Source organism: Vespa crabro, chromosome 4 (assembly GCF_910589235.1).
Source record: "Vespa crabro chromosome 4, iyVesCrab1.2, whole genome shotgun sequence".
Classification (NCBI taxonomy): domain Eukaryota; kingdom Metazoa; phylum Arthropoda; class Insecta; order Hymenoptera; family Vespidae; genus Vespa; species Vespa crabro.
In genome coordinates, this window is record NC_060958.1 from 6565787 (window position 1) to 6586142 (window position 20356).

The window sequence follows — 20356 nt, forward strand, 5'->3', positions numbered from 1 at the left end:
TATGTATGTATGTATGTATGTATATAAATATATAACTAAAGAGAAATAAATAAATGATTTATGTAATAAGATAAAGCGTGCATACAGGAAATTGGCGAAACGGGCACGTTTACGTAAAGGGGTCAAAGGTCGAATGAAAAAATAATCAAATCGTACCGACGAGATGTTCGAAAAAAAAAAAGAAGAAATAAAGATAAAAACAATAAAGAAAATACAAAAAGAAAAAAGAAAGAAACATAATACATAAGCATAAAAATAAAATACAGATAAGGAAACAGCTATCTACATATATCTATCGTTTGAATATAAATATCTATCGATATACGATTAACATAAAATAAAACGAAATATTAATCATTTGACGACATTTAACCTTCTACCCTAAACAAGGATAAAGAGCAGAGATCTTTTAAAAAATTTATCTTATCGTATTAACAGAGACAAATTTATTATATTATGATTTTTCCCTACACCTCCTCCCCTCCCTAACTTCATATAATAAACTATCCATTTATAGAAGTTATATACGTATATTCCTTGTATATAGATAATATGTGTTATATGTATCTACTCTTTTATCTATCTTATCTCGATCCTTTTTCTTGTGTCCCATGGGGGTTTAACGGGATTTACGGTAAAAGGTCGAATCGAATCTGCATCGTAGATATCGAGAAACGCAACCATCCAGGCACCTCGAATCAATCGCAAGCGTTATGACGGGTTTCGGATGGATATCAGGGTCGAAACAAATTCAGTTTGACGTGTATAGGGAAAGGAAAAGAGAAAATGTTAAATCCTATCGTTTTTCCTGCCTCGATTCGAAGATGATCGGGCGGCTTTACTTTTTCATCCTTTCTCTCTCTCTCTCTTTCTCTCTCTCTCTTTTTTTTCTTACACACGCGTATATACATATGTTCTTTTAAAAACAAAAAAAAAAGGAAAAGAAAAAGTGTGGGAGGGATGGTTGTATATTCCTTCGTAACCCCAAAACATCGATTTTCGATCGTTCGAAGGTATGACAGAAAAAAAAATTATATAAATAAATAAATGAAATAAAAAAAAAAAAAAAAAGAAAATAAATAAAAATAACAAAAAAATAAAAAAGATTGCTCGCTATCAGCTACACCGTCGTTTTTTCTTTCAACCCTCTAGAGAATTTCCACGAGAGAAATAGAAAGAGAGAGAGTGAGTATGTAAGAGAGAGGGTTTACACGCAACCCCTATCCGATTTATCGCACGAATATATCGGCGAATGATACTTCCTGTTTTTTTCTTTTCCTTTTCCTTTTTTTCGTTTTCTTTTTTTTTTTCGTTTTTTTTTCTTCTTTTTATTCAGGTCTCCGAACGCAAATCGACGACTATCAATCGACCTACCCGCATCAAAGTCTCGTAAGTAGGTATATTTTACGTCTCGCGTTTTATTTTTTCTTATTTTCTTCGTTCTTGAATATATCTCTCATCTTCTTCGAATGCCTTAATAGATGATTACAATCATACTTACTACGTAGGACACGTAAGTATGTAAGTTACTTATCTATCCTGCTTATGTTAGAAAATAAATGAAGTGATTATATACACATATGTATGTATGTAAATAAATAAATAAATAAATAAATACATACATACTGTAAGTACTTCGCATGACCAAAAAAGACTCGTCGATATTTTTCTTTTCCTTCCTTTTTTTCCTTTGAATCATTATACCATAACCCGTCACGAAATCTTGCAGGACTCGTATGCTCCTTGAATACGGGAAGAAAAAGAACGAAAAAAGGGGGGGAAAAAAAAGAATAAACGAACGAACGAATAAATAAATAGGCTGACCTTGAGTCGAGAAGGAGCAATCAATTTCTTAACAGAAAGAAAGAGGGGGAGAGAGAGAGAGAGATAGAATGAGAGAAATGGAGACTAATTGTAAGTGTATCTTACTTATGCTTAGTTGTTTCAGGCGTACCTCCTCCTATAGAATAGAAGCTACGTAGTACTAATTGTTCCAAGGAAAATTAAACTGAAGTCACGTTAATTATGTAACTCTCGGGCTTTCTAGTCTACGCCCTGGAGGATGCTCGGTGATGCCGGTGGTTCGTGAACCTACAGTGGGATGTGGCGGTCGGGTAACGTGCAGGGAAAAGAGGGGGATGGTCGGGCAGGGGCTCGGGACTCGGGCGTGGGTGGGTGATGATGGACGAGCGTAGCCGACCTTTACGGGGGCTGCCAACCTCGAGCAGCGAAATCCCTAACTCAACGCTAACTCGATCAGTCAACGCACCAACTGCTCAGAGACGGAGATGGAGATGGAGGTGGCGAAGATGGTGGAGGTAGAGATAGAGATGAAGATGGAGGCTGTGTTGGTGTCGGTGATGGTGGTGGTGGTGGTGGTGGTGGTGGTGGTGACGGCGGCGGCGACGGTAGCGGCCTGCCGTTTGCTCCGTTGCTAATCTGCCTCCAGATTAATTACCACGTAATACTGGTTTGAATAATTATCGTTTCTAGGACAACCCAGCTGCATCTACAAACAACAACGCCGTCGACTCCATCGTCTACCTCCTCTACCTCTATACCTCTACCTCAACCTCTACCTCTTACGGTATTATAATACTCCTACCTTGAGATCTACCGCATCTACGAAGATCATTTACGTGACGTTCTAGATTGACTATATGAGGATCCTACATAGAAACTGAATAATTCTTAATCGTTAGGTAGCTCGCCTTACTTTACTCATGATGGGAGAACGGTGGACGTGGAAGATGGGAGGAAGAAGAAGGGAAGGGGTAGGAAAGGATCAATTTCACAATTCTTTTATGATATTTTATGAACGATCTCCATTTCTCTCTCTCTCTCTCTCTCTCTCTCTCTCTCTCTCTCTCTCTATCTCTATCTCTATCTCTATCTCTCTCTAGATAAATATCACGGTTTATCTCTTCTTTACCATGGATATAAACGAATTCCATTTATAATTGCATTGGCATTACTCCCTTTCGAGCAAGTGAAAACATTAGAAAACCTTTGAGAAAGCTCGGTCACGTTTACACCCTATTAACCGGTAATGAACTGATACATAGGCGACACTAACATATATACCAGACCATTAAGGTAACAAACAGGTGTAAGTAAAGCACGAGGATTTAGTCGAAGATTTCACGTAGAGACTTAAACACCACCTCTCATATCCCTTACGATAAAGCTAATATTTCGTGTAATTACGGGAACGATTTAATCGTATACCACCTTTTAGTATATGTATATCACGTTCCAACCATAGACTAGTATACAACTAACCATCAATCCATTAATCGAACGACGAATACTTCGTACCGATAATTACAATTTATCGACATATGCCTCTACCAATTTTAGTTGCCATTTTTATCATCCCGTTTATAAAGTTTATATCATTTTTTGATCTTTAATTATCTTCTATCTCATCCACGATATCTATGTCCCACATCGTCGATCGGAATGATGCCGCGAACGTTAAAGAGAAAAAAAAAAGAAAAAAGAGAAAAGAAAAAAAAATGCAATGAAAGAAAGAAAGAAAAAATAAAAAAAAAAATGAATGAAAATAAAAAAAATGGAAACGCCCATCTACGAAAGAGAGTATTGATTTATCGATTGAAATTAATATCTTTAATTTAAAAGTAACGGGTTTTTATTATATATATATATATATATATATATATATTATATATTTATATATATGTATATAATATTATTTGTTAATATTGCTTATAATTATAATATATACGGTTACGGTGCCTTCAAAAGTTATTATATACATCGTTTTAAATATCGACAATTGCTTTTCCAAGATTAATATCGTTTACTGAGTGTAAAACTATACGAGCTCTAAAACTCACGAGATCGATTGAATCGCATAAAACGATGAATTATGTTTAAAATCATCTAAACATCTATATATATATATATATATATATATATATATATATATATATATATATATATATATATATATATTTAAACGTCGATCATAATTATTTTTCAAATTAGATTCGTATTAAGGTATCGAATGAAACATGACAACGTCTAATTGTACGCTCTCGTTCAGGTCAATCGCCTCATCTCTCTTTTTTAATTTCTCTCACTCTCTCTCTCTCTCTCTCTCTCTCTCTCTCTCTCTCTCTCTCTCTTTTCAATAGGTATGTAAGTAAGTACTTACATACATACATATATAGTACCTACCTATATATTTTCCGTTAAGCGTGATCCGAAAAATGAAATGCTCGCCTAGAGTTAATAATATAGCTTAAGGAAAGTTACAAGTTGAAATTACGGGAATACCAAGAAACGTTTTCCCGGTCTCTTGAAGTCAACAGAGACAGATATAACAGTCGTTGTGTAGCAAAAGCGTTAGCTTAGCACGAGCGGCCCTTCTCAACCCTCTTCTTCTTCTTCTTTACCTTCTTCTTCTTCTTTATGGCATATTGCTACGAGAAATTTCAAAAGCCTACGGCTAACGTTGCTATCGTTATTCTTTCTACCTCTCTTTCTCTCTCTCTCTCTCTCTCTCTCTCTCTCTCTGTTTTTCTTTCGTGTAGTTTATCGTTCACTGTCATCTAAGATTTCATACGCTAGAAAAGTGACAAGTTAATTACATAACGATCAACGACATATCAGATTTTTTGCTTTCCTTCTTTCCCCATAACAATTTTCATTTTTATTCATTTGATTATTAATTGATTATAAGTATTTCGTTAAATAAACGATATATATACATATATATATGTGTGTGTGTGTATAGGTCTATATATAAATATTTTAATAAATAAATATTCATAATAAGATTTCAGTAAGTAATATAAATGTAATTGATACGATATAACTAATTAAATGCCAAGGATTAGATTATATATATTAAGCCTCGATCTTATTATAAATACCGATCATACAATTATATCAATTATCTCAAATTATTATTATTATTATTATTATTATTATTATTATTATTATTATTATTATTATTATTATTATTATTATTATTATTATTATTATTATTATTATTATTATTATTATTATTATTATTATTATTATTATTATTATTATTATTATTATTATTATTATTATTATTATTATTATTATTATTATTATTATTATTATTATTATTATTATTATTATTATTATTATTATATTTAAAAATATTTTCTTTTAAAAAACTACAGATTTTTATATTAATCAGTGATAATACCGAAAAGAAATAATTTTATAATAATATTACGTATCGATATTTTATTATTCAAGCTGAAAGTTTATTTAAAAATATCGATTCAAAAAGAAAGAAGAAATATTTTTTTTTTGTATACCTACCATCCCAATAACAAATACATAGGCAATAATTTTTTTCTTCCAATTTGTTTCTGTTTCTTTTCTTTTTTATTTTTTGCTGTGTTTCTTTTAATTTCAAAGCGCAACAAACGGAGATAGGCTTGATCGTTTTATCGGACGCCATCTTTACAAAGTAATTAAAGTGTTATTACAGGTAACGCGTAGAGTACTTAAGTATTTACCTACTACATTATAAAGTAGAAAGAGAAAAGAGTCACAATCGTCTTACGTTTCTGAATTGTAATTACTGTATGTATGTGTGTGTGTGTGTATATATATATATATATATATATATATATATATATATGTGTATGTGTATGAGTTTATCTATCTCTGTAGAATAATCGACAATAATAATTATTATTTACCGAAAGGAAAGTATTATGTTCGTTGAAGTTTTACGTAACTTTAAGTCGCAATCGAGGATATATAGATATCTTTTGTCTAATAACAAATAGAAGTTGGATGTCGAGTTTTGTCAGTACGATATCGAACATTGCGAGATATCTAATATCCGATCTAATATCGTATAATGGTACATGAAATATTGTAAAATGTACTTACGACGACGATACTAAAACTAGTTTCGTAATAAAAGAAGAAGAAAGAAAAAAAGCAAAACAAAAAGAAGAAGAAGGAAGCCTTTATACTTGAGATATCATCGATCCGTTCGTTATATTTTATCCGTCCGTCGGTTCCTCAGTCCGTAAAAAAAAAAAAAAAAGAAAAAATAAGAAAGAAAAAAAAAACAAACTAGTAGTAAATATCGTGACCGTTCTTTTAAAATGCTTTTTACTCGAAGAGAAGATCGTTATCCGTAAGAAAATGTTAATTGAACCTTGTCTTCGCCGTAATGAAATGTTTGTAATCGATGTTGCTCAAGTATCTCCTATGTGTACTTATGTTCGTTTAAACGAGCTCGGAGAAACTCGAGTTCTCGAGCATCATAAAGCAAGTAAGTAAGTAAGTAAGTAAGTAAGTAAGTAAGTACCTAACTAGATATACTACGATATATTTACGTATCTATCTATCTATCTATGATAGATTTCTTTTGGCGTAGAAATCAAAAACATGTGGTGATTTGTAATCGTACGATAGATCGTACGTTCATTGAAAAATTCTTTCGTTAAAGAAACACCTAATAATAATTGTCTTTCAACGTAAACAAATAATAACGATGGCATTGAATTGTTATATAAATATCTATGAGAACGAAAAGTTTCTTTGAAATTTATTAAAATTTAGGATATATATATATATATATATATATATATATCCTAAAATTTGAAATGTTTCGTCGAATCATTTTCAGTAATAACTTTCAACGAACTTATCTAATTACGGTACACACCGAAATCTCAGTTATTGATAATGAGGAAAGGAAAAAAAATGTCTTCGTGAGGGCAAAAAAAGAAAAAGAAAAAGAAGAAGAAAAAAAGAAAAGAAAAAAAAAAGAAGAACACTCGGTAATCCTTTCGAAACATCTAATTCGGTAGCTGCGACCTTCTGACAAAGATTACCGGTAGACTAACATGAAAAAGACGGAAGCTTAGAGAGGCGTCACGAAAAGAGATCTATCTATCTATCTATCCATCCATACTTTGCCAAATGAAATAGGAGAATAGGGAGCAAGAGAAAAAGAGAGAAAGAGAAAGAGAAAGAGAAAAAGTGAGAAAACGAGAATATATATATATATATAATGTATACATATATATATGTGTCTGTGCCTTTCATCCGGAGGTACGGACCTACGAGAGGCTCCAACGAAACCAACGGATTCTGGTTTTCAGGTTTCGGTCACGCGATGCCTTTTTTCTCTGTTCCCGGTACCCGGTTATCTTTGGCCCGAGGCGTTCCACGACGCTCACCGATATACTCTGACTTCTTCTTTTTCTTCTTCTTCTTCTTCGTCTTCTTCTACGTCTTCTTCGTCTTCTATTTCTCCATCATCACTACTACTACCATCACTAGCACTACCACCACCATCATCATTGTCATCGACTATAACAAACTAGTATAAACATCAACAACACCCAACAACACCTTTATAATGATCAACGATGTTTTATCACTTTACTCCTTTTGTCTTTATCTTTATATAAAGGCAATTTTTAACTATCCTTTTTGATATTTGAAAATAATAATGTATTACGATTCTTTCAATATCATTTCCTTCGCTTTTCTTTCGATCAATTTTCGTATTTCCCACTTTTTCCTCAAACTTTTTATCGAATCACATATAACAATATAAAATGATATAAATACGACGATTCGTACGATCTTAACGATGTAATTATATTTTATATATAATATTGATAAGATATATGTCACCAAGTGTATCGATCTTATCGTCAATCTTTTTGTTGCTATTAAAATGTTGCATTTAAGTGAAATCAAAGAAAAAAAAGGAATGTATAGAAAAAGAAACACAGAAAGAAAAAGAGAGAGAGAGAGAAAAAGAGAGAGAATACGTTCGTTTCAATTTCCTCCTTTTGTCAAAGTTTCCTGTCTTTGTTTAACAGGAATTCGAAGTTGGTTGGTCGGTGATCAAAGAGCGTGACGATTATCGTTCCACAACGATCGTATCTCTCTAAAGAGAGCAAACTCGTACGAGATGGCCGCGGAGTTAATCGATTAGTCGTTTTAACGTTATCGTTAGAGTGGAAAGTGATAATAATGCGAAGGGTGCGAGCTGAACATTGTTTGTTAAACGTTTCATCATTTCGAATAATGATATCTTGAGTGACATAAGGAGACTCGTTATCGTATGCTACCCTATGAACTTAATTTTCACGAACAATAGATAAATGAATAGATAGATAAATAGATGAATCGATCGTTCCTATTGATTTCATTCAAAACGTGACGAAATACACGTATAACGTGATCCGTTACGAAATTGCTTGTTCAACTTTGAGAAACCTGTTCTTTTTTTTGTCATCTATAATTTATGGAGGAATTCAACACAAGCCAATCAAGGAATTTTAAAAAAGTCAAACTTTCAATTTCAAATTAAGACAATTTTTTTTTTCTTTGCTTCTTCCTCTTATCTTTATTTTTATCTTTTTTTTTCCTCTCTCTCTCTCTCTCTCTCTCTCTCTCTCTCTCTCTCTTCACTCCACCTATTCATTTTATGTCCTTTTAATAAGTCTAACTAAAATTTCTCACGTCGCACCTTATATATATATATATATATATATAAATATATATATATATATATATATATATATATATATATATATATATATATAATTATATTATTCGTTCGTTGAAACATTTTAACGAGATAATAACGTTCATACATATGTTTCCGAAAGAATCCAAAATAATTTCTTCTTGAAAAACTTGCCGAGATCTTACGACCTCGGCTGCTGAAAGATAACGATTCCAATGATCACTACCTCTCGAATTTGTTTCCAATTTCGTTGGCTACGTTGCAAATGCGTTATTCGAGAGTGAGAGAAAGAGAGAGAGAGAGAGAGAGAGAGAGAGCGCTCTCGGTTTCCCTTCTTCCCTACTTCGAGAACACCAAATTGTTGTGTCTTTTATGAGCATCCACGAAGTTCGACTAACTACGGACACAAGCAGAAACAGTCACACCTGACGTGCCTTAAAACATGTTCTTTCAAAGGTTCGACCAACGATCGAAAGACCCTATCTCGTTCTGGCGAATAGACCCAGTGGCGTAAAAAAAAACGTATCTTCGATAATTACTTAACAGATTGTCTTTATATATCGACCCATTTGAACAACATATATATGTATGTATGTATCTTCTGACCTCGAACCAAAAAAAAAAGGGATAAGTCCGGATATAAAAAAAAAAGGTCACACGATCGAATATCATACTCTGACCAATGATTTTTATTGATTTAACATTGAAATCAATTATATACAATTATCAATCGCCGTGATAATCACCAATAATAATCGGTTAAATGACCAACGTAAAATATGTATCGATGCAAATGGACGAAACTAAATACGTTTTCGGGGAAAGAAGAAAATAAAATAAAAACAAAAATAAAAAAGATATATATATATATGTATATGTATATGTATGTATATATATATGTATGTATGTATATATGTATGTACGTACAATATATATGTAAATAACGCAATGCGTTTCCCCTTATCTGCTTTATGGCAAAGGTTAAGTATTTAATAGTGATCGTTGGTACGGAGATGGACGCTTTCTTTCTCTCTCTCCCTCTCTCTCTCTCTCTCTCTCTCTGTCTTATTCGCTCTTGCTCTTTCTTTTTTCTCCCTCGCACGAAAACGAATGCATTGACGCGAGTTTAAGAGTCTTCGTAGAATCGGCCGAGGCTGCATTTAAAGGTGGAAGGACTTCAGTGGCGTAGGCATCCTATTTCACGATACATTATTATCGGATAGGTATAAAATGTGGTAACAAGTAAATTTAAGTCAAAACAATTTTCTGTCGTTCTCAATCTCATTCCCATTCCCGTTCTTGTTCACGTTCCCGCTTCCTTTCACGTTCTCGTTATCATGTCGTGGTAACACATTCACTGTGCAAAAATTCATTCCCGAGGATAATATCGTCAAGAGCTTATTCTCTGTCAAAAGAAAGAAAGAGAGAAAAAGAGAGAAAGAGAGAGAGAGAGAGAGAGAGAGAGAGAGAGAGAGAGAAATAATCTAGAGCGCAGATAATTGACGAAAATTTTCGTGACCTCGAACGAATCAATAAGTTCATCGTTATGTATAATATCTCAACGATAATTGACATATATCGACGTAAAGAAATAAAATGAATTTAATGAGCAACGAAATTAACGTGGGAGAGGGGGGGATGGGCGATGGGATAGAAAGGAGGAGGCTAATTGGCAATATGAAGTTTCGTCCGTCGCACAATAGCAGAGACCTTAACGATTACCACTTTTGTTTCTTTTCACTCCTACTACTATAGTAGCGTGTTGAACTTGCTATATCATTCTACTTCTCCTTCTCTCTCTCTCTCTCTCTCTATCTATCTATATATATATATATATACATATTTATCTGTCTATCTCTATCTGTCCGTTTGTCTTTCTCTTACTACAGCAATAAACATACTTTGAAAGGAATAATCAAGGAAGAGCAATGTTGTTCGTACGCACAAATACATTTTACTCACGCCACCCAAGTAATGGCGGGTTTCATTACCTGCACGAAAAAGTCAGCATCGAGAATTCAGCTTCAGGAGTGGTAGACACTAATTATGTATTTTGCACGTACCTGTATTTCAACGTTCGCCTTCCTATACTCTCTTTCTCTTTATCTTTATCTTTCTCTTTCTCTTTCTCTTTCTGTATCTCGTTCGCGAGCACGCGGAATGATCCAAGCCGCGTAATAATCCCTTACGCGCCGATGCTTTCGTTACTCTCCTTTTTTTGCGATTCAAGCAAATTAACGTTTTTCTTTCTCTCTCTCTCTCTCTCTCTCTCTCTTTTTCTCTTTCTCGTTCTCTCTCGTCATCGTCCCCTCAGGCGCAACGAAACAAGTACGAATTATTATTTACGTACTTAGAAGTAGGACGAGCTCAATATCTTATACCCCTCTAGCCATCTTCTTCTTCTTCCTCTTCTTTCTCCTCTTCTACTTGGTCTACTTTTTTCTTTGTCTTTTTTGTTTTCCTTTTCTTTCTCTCGTTTCCGTAAGATTTCAGTTTACCCCCTACCCCCCACCCTCCATTACTCTCTCTCTCTCTCTCTCTCCCTCTCTCTCTCTTTCTCTTTCTCTTTCTCTCATTTCCTCCCCCTCTCTCTACGTACCTATTGAAATATATAACATCGAGTTATCGTCATTAGGTTAAAAGCACAAATTTCAAAACGAGTCTCTCGTATAATGACCGTACCCGTACCCTTACGAGTTTCAACGCAAATAACGCTCGTGTATGTAACCGATATTAAACCCTCCCTCCTTTCTTTCCTTCCACGCCAAACACGAACAACGAAAGGCATTATTATATTAACATGTTAATATAATAACAGTATAGATATTAATTTTCCAATATTTTTTTTCTCTTTTTATTTTTTATTTTTTTGTTTCTCTTTCCTCTTTTTTCTCAATCACAAACCCAACTTCTTATTAGGGAAACAAAGAGAAAGGAAGAGACAGAAAGAGAGAGAGAGAGAAACGTTCAAGAACTGGTTTAAAATACTGGGTTGACTTTAAAAATGATATTAAAGACGGCTGGTTCGTTCTTCATAAGACATAAATTTCAGAACGGAACTTTTTCGATTTCTTCTCAACAGAGAGAAAGAAGAAATCATATCGAACATAAGTAAGTAAATACCTTTGAGACATAATAAAATACTTGCACATAATTAATTATATATAGATTTATTATATATATATATATATATATATATATATATATATATATATATATTTATATAAAACCTCCTTATCTAATGTAACTGTCTATATAATTACATCTGTTTTTATATGTACGAGAAAGACATGTATATACTACCTACAATCATATATATATATATACTACGTACATACGTAGTTACATTACTGACATAGACGCATAGGATATTGGATATATATATATATATATATATATATATATATATATATATATATATATATACACATAACGTAAGAGATGACTCGGAGCTGTCTTCGCGCTATTAAAATATTACAGGTTCCGTAATACCGAATGTGCGAGTTTTCAACGGATTTCAACTCGTCGCCCGTCGCGAATCGTAACGACGGCTCCGAGTGAATAATTTCGAAGCGGCTCATAATTGATATCGCCTATATATGGTGAGCTTACGAGCTGGTGGGCTCTCTCTCTCCCTCTCTCTCTCTCTCTCTCTCTTGCTCTTCTTCATCCATGGCAACGTACCTACTATAGGTTGATACTTCTCTTACGAGACACCTACGCCCAGCAGCTAGATACTTAAAGCAAAGAAAGAGAGAGATATAGATATAGAGAATGAAAGAGAGCGAAAGAGATAACAAGCTAAAGATATACGAGCCCAATTAGAGAAATTGATATCACCGATCAACGACACGAGAATCCCAGAACTCTATTCTAACCCACCTCCTCTCTCTCTTCTTTCTCCTTCTTCTCTAACATCTCTTCTCTCTTTCTCTTATATTTCGTCACTTGATCGTGACACAGGAGCTATGACGATGTTCGGTCGTTGCTCCAATCCCAGAAGGATATCATTTCGAAATGAATAATGCCCCCTGACCCCTTCCCTCTTTCCATTTTATCCCATTCGATCTCATCCCACCTCACCCTTAACAATTTTAGTAATTGCACGAATTATACGCCATCTCTTTCTTTTTCTTTCTCCTTTTCTTTCTATCTGTCTATCTTTCTTCCTTTCTCTCTCTTTCTCTCTCTCTCTCTCTCTCTCTCTCTCTCTCTGTCTCATACCTTCCATACCCAATCAGTTATATCGACATTATCGTTTATAGATATCTACGTGTATGATTTCATATTCCAATTTACGATAATAATTACAGCATTAATGTTGCATAAAGACCAACCGAGCAAATGGCTTTTTGCGATAAAGCTTCTGTCGATTTAATATTCGTGTCCGTTTAAAATTTCCTAAAGCTGAAATGATATATATATATATATATATTGAGATGTGTATTTTGCAGGCTAAGTATGTGGATTAACGTTAGACTCATATAACGAAAGTAGAGAGATAGAGAGAGAGAAAGAGAGAGAGAGAGAGAGAGAGAGAGAGATAGAATCAATTCGTTTTAATTTTTATCGACTTTATATGTTCGTCCAGATGTTGTATATGTAAATGCAATGAAGAGAGTTTATTCTCGACACGATCATCGAAATTGGCTGATTATCGTCCCCTCTCGCTCTCTCCTTTCCCCCTCTCTTCCTGTTTGATATTCAAACGACCTTTCTCTCTCTCTCTCTCTCTCTCTCTCTCTCTCTCTCTCTCTTTTCTCTCTTTCTTGTTCCTCTTTTCCTTCTTTCTTTTTTTCTTCTATCTTTTTTTTTTCTTTTTTTTTCTTTTTCTTTCTTTTTTTTTTTTTTTTATTCTTTTTAATCTCCTCTTCAACTCTTACTATAATCGAATTAATTAAAAAGAATCGGGATTTTAAGTGTAAAATAAGATGACGCAAGTGGAACTGTCGTTATTATTAAAAAGCAGGTGCTACGGAATTGTCAGATAGCGTATAAGTTTTACCTAAACACTTATCTATCGTTGCTAATGCTCTTCGACATCAATATCCTACATTTTTCCTCCTCTTTCTTTCTCTCTCTCTCTCTCTCTCTCTCTCGAAAAAGAAGAAAAAGAAGAAAAAGAAAAAAGAGGAAGAAAAACAAAAAAATATATGTAACATTATAGAAGGCTGTCAGAGCACACACAAGCGCGTAACGTCCATTAAGAACTTCATTATTCTCTATTTCTCTCTCTTTTTTCCTCTCCCTTCCTTCTCCCGCCCCTCTCTCTCTCTCTCTCTCTCTCTCTCTCTCTCTCTTTCTGTCTAAACGATAAGCGAACGTTGTACTTAACGTTTCTCTATGTGCATCGTAGTGTGACTCATGTTAACGAGAGCATAATAGCCCGATTACAGGAATTGAAAAGCATAATTTAAGAGTAACGTAGATATTATTAACCTTCCATGTAACTACGTTATATGATAATGTTCTTTGTTTTCTTTGCTTTAGGCCGCTCCCTTGGTTGGGAATCGTAAATGTATTTAGTACATTTTAATATAATAGGTTAAGACATTCGTACATATTCTGAACATTTATTCCTTTGCATCGAACAAGTCCTATATGTATATTACCTACACCTTACATACACTTATGTACCTATATATATATATATATATACTTATGTATATATAGGCAACGATCTTTCTGACATTGAATTAACTTAATTAAAGTGAAATAAAATCAACTGAACTGTACTGTACTAAACTTGAACCGATCTGATCTGATCTGATCTGATCTGATGTAAAAAAAAAAAAGTGTGTGTGTGTTTTTTTTTCTTTTCCCTCACCTGCTAGCCTGTCCTTAAGATGCGGATGCGCTTGTAACGGATGTGCAGCTAAATTGGCGAGCAAACTCGCCCTATGCAAGCCCGCCGCCGCTGCCTGTTGCTGACTATGCTGAAGTGCTTGCAAGCTCCATGGTGGTATAAGTGCTTGAGCAGGTATACCACCGGTTGGTGCGCCATTGGTACCGGGTGGTCGGTGTGCAGGCACCCTTATGACGCCGCCGCCTGTATAGATAAGACTCGAACCGGTTGGAAATAATCTGAACGGTGCGAGAAGATCGGCCGCTGTCGTGCAGTGAATCGAGGACGTTGAATTCGTCGTTTGCGTCGTTTCCGCTGTGCTCCCTGTATCGTCGTCATCCTTCTCGGACAATTTTTCTTCGAGTTCTTGGCCCCATGAACGTCGTCCGTCGTCCAACGTAGCCAATGAACTAACGCGATGATTGATGCTGTTGTTGTTATTGTTGTTATTGTTATTATTATTATTATTATTATTATTGTTATTGTTATTATTATTATTATTGTTATTATTATTATTATTATTATTATTCCCTTCCTCCCAGGAGGACCATTTCCTTTCTTTGTCGCTATCGAGTTCCTCCTCGGACGAGGAACTCTTAGTATTTTGTCTTTGACTATCTCCCAAGAGACGACTTATACTGAAGGGGTGGCTACGTGGTGATTCGTTCTGTACCGTCCTAGAACTCGTCTGACTTGGTGGCGGCGAATTTGAACACTCCGAATTCTCTTGTACAACGTTCCGTCGCTCCTCTTGATTAGGATAATTTCTTGGACTGCAACTACGTGAATCGGAATCGTCGACGTTTATCTCCTCCGTCGCGTCTACGTCGCTATCACCGTGTTCCGACATCTTCTATGTCTACCGTTCTTGTCGATAATACTATACTATTGATATCCACTAACACAAACGACAATAATAACAATAACAAATGCGCGCGCGCGCGCGCGGGCGCCCCCGTTTAGATCCTTATTCCGTAAGGACGTTTAGGATAGTTATTGAATTCAATGAAACTTGTATCGTAAACAAGAAAACATAATGGAATAATTTCGAACGATCTTTTTTTTCTTTTCTTTTCCTTTCTTTCCTTTCCTTTTCTTTTCTTTTCTTTTCTTTTCTTTTCTTTTCTTTTTTTTTTGTTCTTTTGGTTTTTGTTTCTCTCCCCTTCTCTCTTTTTCTCTCTCTTTCTCTCTCTCTCTCTCTCTCTTCGATTCTTGTCTTTGTCGATCGTAAACACTACATTTCAATCGAACTTCGTCATTGACATAATAAAAACACGTGGAACTTCGAATGACACGATGCTAAGGGCGTTCCGCATACCCCCGTAACGAACGACGGCCATCTTGTATTTACGTTGCAACGTCAGATACAATTTGTTCATCCCTGTTTAGAACTTTCTCTCTCTCTTCATCTATATATACATATATATAATATATATATATATGTGTATATGAATGAGTGTGTTTGAGTATGTATATATATATATATATATATGTATATATATATATACTTTCCTGTATCTCTTTTTTTCTATTGATATTTCACTACTCGTAAATCGTTCCATACGAAATTGTCCATGACAATATATCCATCCGCTTTTAAAGGAAACAAACACTATCTCATTTTATCTCACACTTGTCAAAGAACGGAAAAAAAAATACATGAAAATGTATACACGTGAATATATATGTATATATAATATATATATATATATATGATACATACGTACATACATACATATATATAAATAAATATTTATAAATATATATATATATATATATATATATATATATGTATGTATATATATATATATACAGAAAAAAAAGAAACTCAACAACAAACAAGTTCCACGAAATTTCGTATAATCACTTTTATTACTCACTACGAACGTTCCCGTATCGGCGTATCCAAGAAAATATAACGACGACGTATAAACAATTTTCTCTTGTCTTAGCTCGTAGCTCCTATTATATCGATGAAAAGGGGGAAAAGGGGAGGGAGGAGGTGGATTCGTGCGGGCGTCGTGTGGACGTGGAGGGATTAAATTATTAGGATAATGGAATGGGGGTGGGGTAGGATGGGTTGTGGGAGGGGAGGATGGGGTGGACTCCGATAAACAACGAAATATGTCGTCCAATTAAACTCGTGAATATTTGATGCGCACCACGCGTATATATTCGACTTCGATGAATCGATTAATTCGAAGAAAGGATCATCGAAAAAAAATCCTCTTGTCTTCCTTCCTTCCTTTTTTCCTTCCTTCCTTCCTTCCTTTCTTCCTTTTCTTTCTTCTTTTCTTTCTTTCTATTTTTCTTACTATTTCTCGATAAAAGTACCCCCCTATTTTTTCGTACGCGATTAAACTGAGGGTACTACTAAGAGAGAGAGGTTATCCTCTCTCGGCCCTGCCGAGTCGAAGAGACGTGCGTGAATCCGGGTCGGTCGACGCGCGAGAGAGACGGTACGTTGTGAGGGTACCAAAGAAATCAGGTAGTTCCTCCCCCACCATGTGGAACCTAGAGGTTTATCCCCACCATTGAAGGTTTCATACATTCGAACCTCCTGTGAAAGGGTCCCCCGACGTTCGGATCACGCCCATCGTCGTGTACGAGAGCCAATCGACTTTGGTTTGGACGCGCCCACTCTTACCTCCGATTGGTCCAAGTTAAATTGATACCTATTTAACATTTGAGTAGAATGTTGCAGGCGATCGCGCGCATTTCTTTTCTCCCTTTATTATTTATTGCCCGATCGTCGTGCCTATTTTTTTTTCTCTTTCTCCTTCTTTCCCTCTCTCTCTCTCTCTCCCTCTCTCTCTTTCTCTTTCTGTTTTTTTCTTTCTTATTCTCTCTCTCTTTCTCTACTCCTCTACTCCTTCTGTTTTACCAGCAGAATCGTCGGATCTTTCTCCATCGTGCTCTCTTTAACTTCTACCGCATCGTTTCTTTCTTCTTTCTTCTTTTTCTTATTAGCTATTTTCTCTCTCTCTCTATCTCTTTTTCTCTTTCTCTCTTTCATGGACGTGTCCCGTATCCAGTCGAAGGAGCAGAGGGACTTAATTACGAAGAATACTCTTTTCTTCCCACCACCCTTACTCTTCCTATCTCTCTTCTTCTTCTTCTTCTTCTTCTTCTTTCTCTTCTATTTCTTCGTCTTCTACATCTCTCTCCCCCTCTCTCTCTCTCTCTCTCTCTCTCTCTCTCTCATTCTACGCGCCGTCGCGTTTATTGCGCTATTGCGGTGCCGCCGCTCCAACTTATTGCGGCTGTCGAGGACGACGCCAAAGGTCGCTACACGTCTCTCTCTCTCTCTCTCTCTCTTTTTCTCTTTCTCTCTTTCTCTTTTTACCACCACTTTCAACTAACCCCGAAGCTTCTTTCGATCGTCGCCCCGACGATGCGCATATCATCCTCTTCTTCTTCTTCTTCTTCTTCTTCTACTTCTACTTCTTCTTGTGCTTCTTCCTTCTCCACTTCGAGTTGCAACGGCTAGACGATTCGTTAGATTTACCTTAGATGTTAATAGTTGAAGACGCGAACGCACGCAAATGGTTAGAAAATGTGACGCCCCTGTCAAAGGATTTATGATAGCTTGCGATAGTATATTGTCGAGATGATAGAGTACTTACACACAGGATAGACAGATAGGTAAGTATACTTACGTAGATAGATAGACCTATGTATATTTTAATGTGTGTGTGTGTATTTAAGTGTGTATACGCGCGCGCACACGTGTACGTCTACTAGGATACCTACACTTATATTCAAAGTTTGAAAAATGTCGACGCGCGTTGTAGAAGCTTTTAAGTTAATCGATATATCGAATATGCTTCTTTCTTCTTTTTTCTTCTTTCTTCTTTTTTTTTTGTTGTCATTTTTTTTCGTTGTTGTTTTTTTTTTGTTTTCTTTTTTTCGTTTTTTTTTTTCTCTTTTTAATCGACGACGTTCTTCTTTACGATCGCTAAGATTTTATTGTCGGTATTTCTTCGTAAAATTTCAAGAATAGTCTTTAACCGACTCCACTCGTAACGCGAAAATTTATTATACCCGAGGAAAAATTTATGCGAAAGTAGATAAGAAGAGAGAATCATATTGCGGAGAGAAAATCAAAATCGGGACACGAAAGTATATAAAGTATGGTTATAATTAAATTTCCCTCCTTGTAAAAAAAGGAGAATGGAGATTTCGTGACGTAACGAATTATGATCGCTGTAACGATCGTCTTCTCTCTCCCCCTTACACCTTCCACCTCCCATCTCCCACCACCCCCGACTAGTATACCGTTTGGTATACTTTCTTAGAAGGCCTAGGTAAGTAACTAATTACACATCGAGAAATTCTCGATGGTCGTCGTCATCGTCGTCGTCGTCATTGTCATCGTTGTCGTCGTTGTCGTCGACACGTTCAATCTAAAGAATTGAGAAGAAACAAGGAGAAAAAAGAAAAAAAGAAAAAATGCTCATTCTTCGATCAAAAGAAGCAAAAAAAAAAAAAGAAAAAAATCGACCCTTCGAAAAGGGATATATATAATCTCAAATTGGGTATTATCATTCGTAAATTTATCGATTCTAGCAGGCCATTCGTGAAATATAAATTCGTAAAAATATAATTTGTAACCTTCAATCTTTCTCCCTTTCGTGATACCTACAGGTAAATAGGTAGGTAGGTAGGCAGATAGGTAGATATAGGTATGTAATACCGGTAAAATATCCTATCTCTTCGTATCATAACTATCGACAAATTTGATCTTGGGATAATATAATACAAGATAGATCCTATCTCTTTCTCATATCGGATATTCGTCGTAATTGAACTATTAGCGAAAGGAAAGTCAATGATATCTTATCGGGTATAATCGGCGCCGATATTTAAATGGAAAATCCATTGGATTGCGTAAATGCACGCGCAAGCTGGTTTGTTAACTTTCTGGTAGTTAGATATCAATATTGCGAAACTATAATAGCACGCGATTCTCTATCATCGAACGTATCACATCGTTCACAACGCGTAATCCTCCATGTATATATATATATATATATATATATATATATATATATATGTATATATATATATATATGTAGATACTGGTATATACAGAGAACGTAATGAGCCGTCTAGCAGATAGTATTGCTTTTCTCATCTTGAAAGATTATCCAGCGATGCGGCTTCTCAAAGGAAACTATCGATTCGCGATGCCCGCTTGTAATTTCCTACGTTTCATCCCAGCATTACCAGGTACGCTATCCATACCTACTACATATTCCCTCTATGCTTACCTATCTATCTACTTATACACATTATATCTATTAAAGTACTTCTTAGAGATACATATGTTTTTCTTTTTAATTGGAATTTAAACTTCGTCAAAACGATAGATAGATAGGATAGACTTAAAGTACTTAGATAGATGTGATAGTACCTAGCGTTAAAACGATAGATAGATAGATATATGGATGGATAGGTAAATCAATGATTGGACATGATTTTCTTTCGATTATAAATAATTTCGAGATATATATATATATATATAAATAAATATAGATATATCTATCTAACAAGAAAGATCTGTGATATCACTATTACTCTTTCGAAATGTAATTAGAAACAAAAATAAAAAAGAAAAAAAAAAAGAGAAAAGTAAAAAAGAAACATTCTCATCACGTATCGAATGAAAAACGTTCGTCTCGTGAAATTTTTGTCAAACGTGACGATTAGACGTTTGCCGTATTTGCGTAAAAAAAAGGGGGGGGGGAAAAGAAAGAAAAAAGAAAAGGAAAGAAAAGATACTTCGGTCACGACAAAAAAAAATAAGAAGAAAAAAGAAATCGCCAAAAAGGTATTGATATTGTCGTGAACGCGGGAACACGGACAGGGTGGCGGGAGGGTGGAAAGGAGATAAAGGGGGTGGGGATTCGACTGGGTCCGCGCGAGAACGCTTCGATCGGCACTTCATTTGAACATAATCCAGGGTTTCTCCGTGCGCATTTGCGCAATAA

The 20356-nt window shown here is 35.0% G+C and overlaps 1 protein-coding gene across 4 annotated transcripts in view; it reads right to left on the reverse strand.

The window, feature by feature from the left end:
- LOC124423577 (homeobox protein 9) overlaps positions 1 to 17471 on the reverse strand; it is a 42400-nt gene extending 24929 nt beyond the window's left edge. For 2 of the 4 annotated variants that reach the window (XM_046961460.1, XM_046961457.1), the window contains exon 1: positions 14346 to 16055. In XM_046961460.1, coding sequence (XP_046817416.1) covers positions 14346 to 15213 — 868 coding nt within the window. In that variant the 5' untranslated portion in view covers positions 15214 to 16055. Of the gene's footprint in view, positions 1 to 14345; positions 16056 to 16243 lie in introns of those variants that run through there. The other 2 variants (XM_046961458.1, XM_046961459.1) reach the window with 2 other exon arrangements.
- Between the last annotated feature and the right edge of the window lie 2885 nt (positions 17472 to 20356).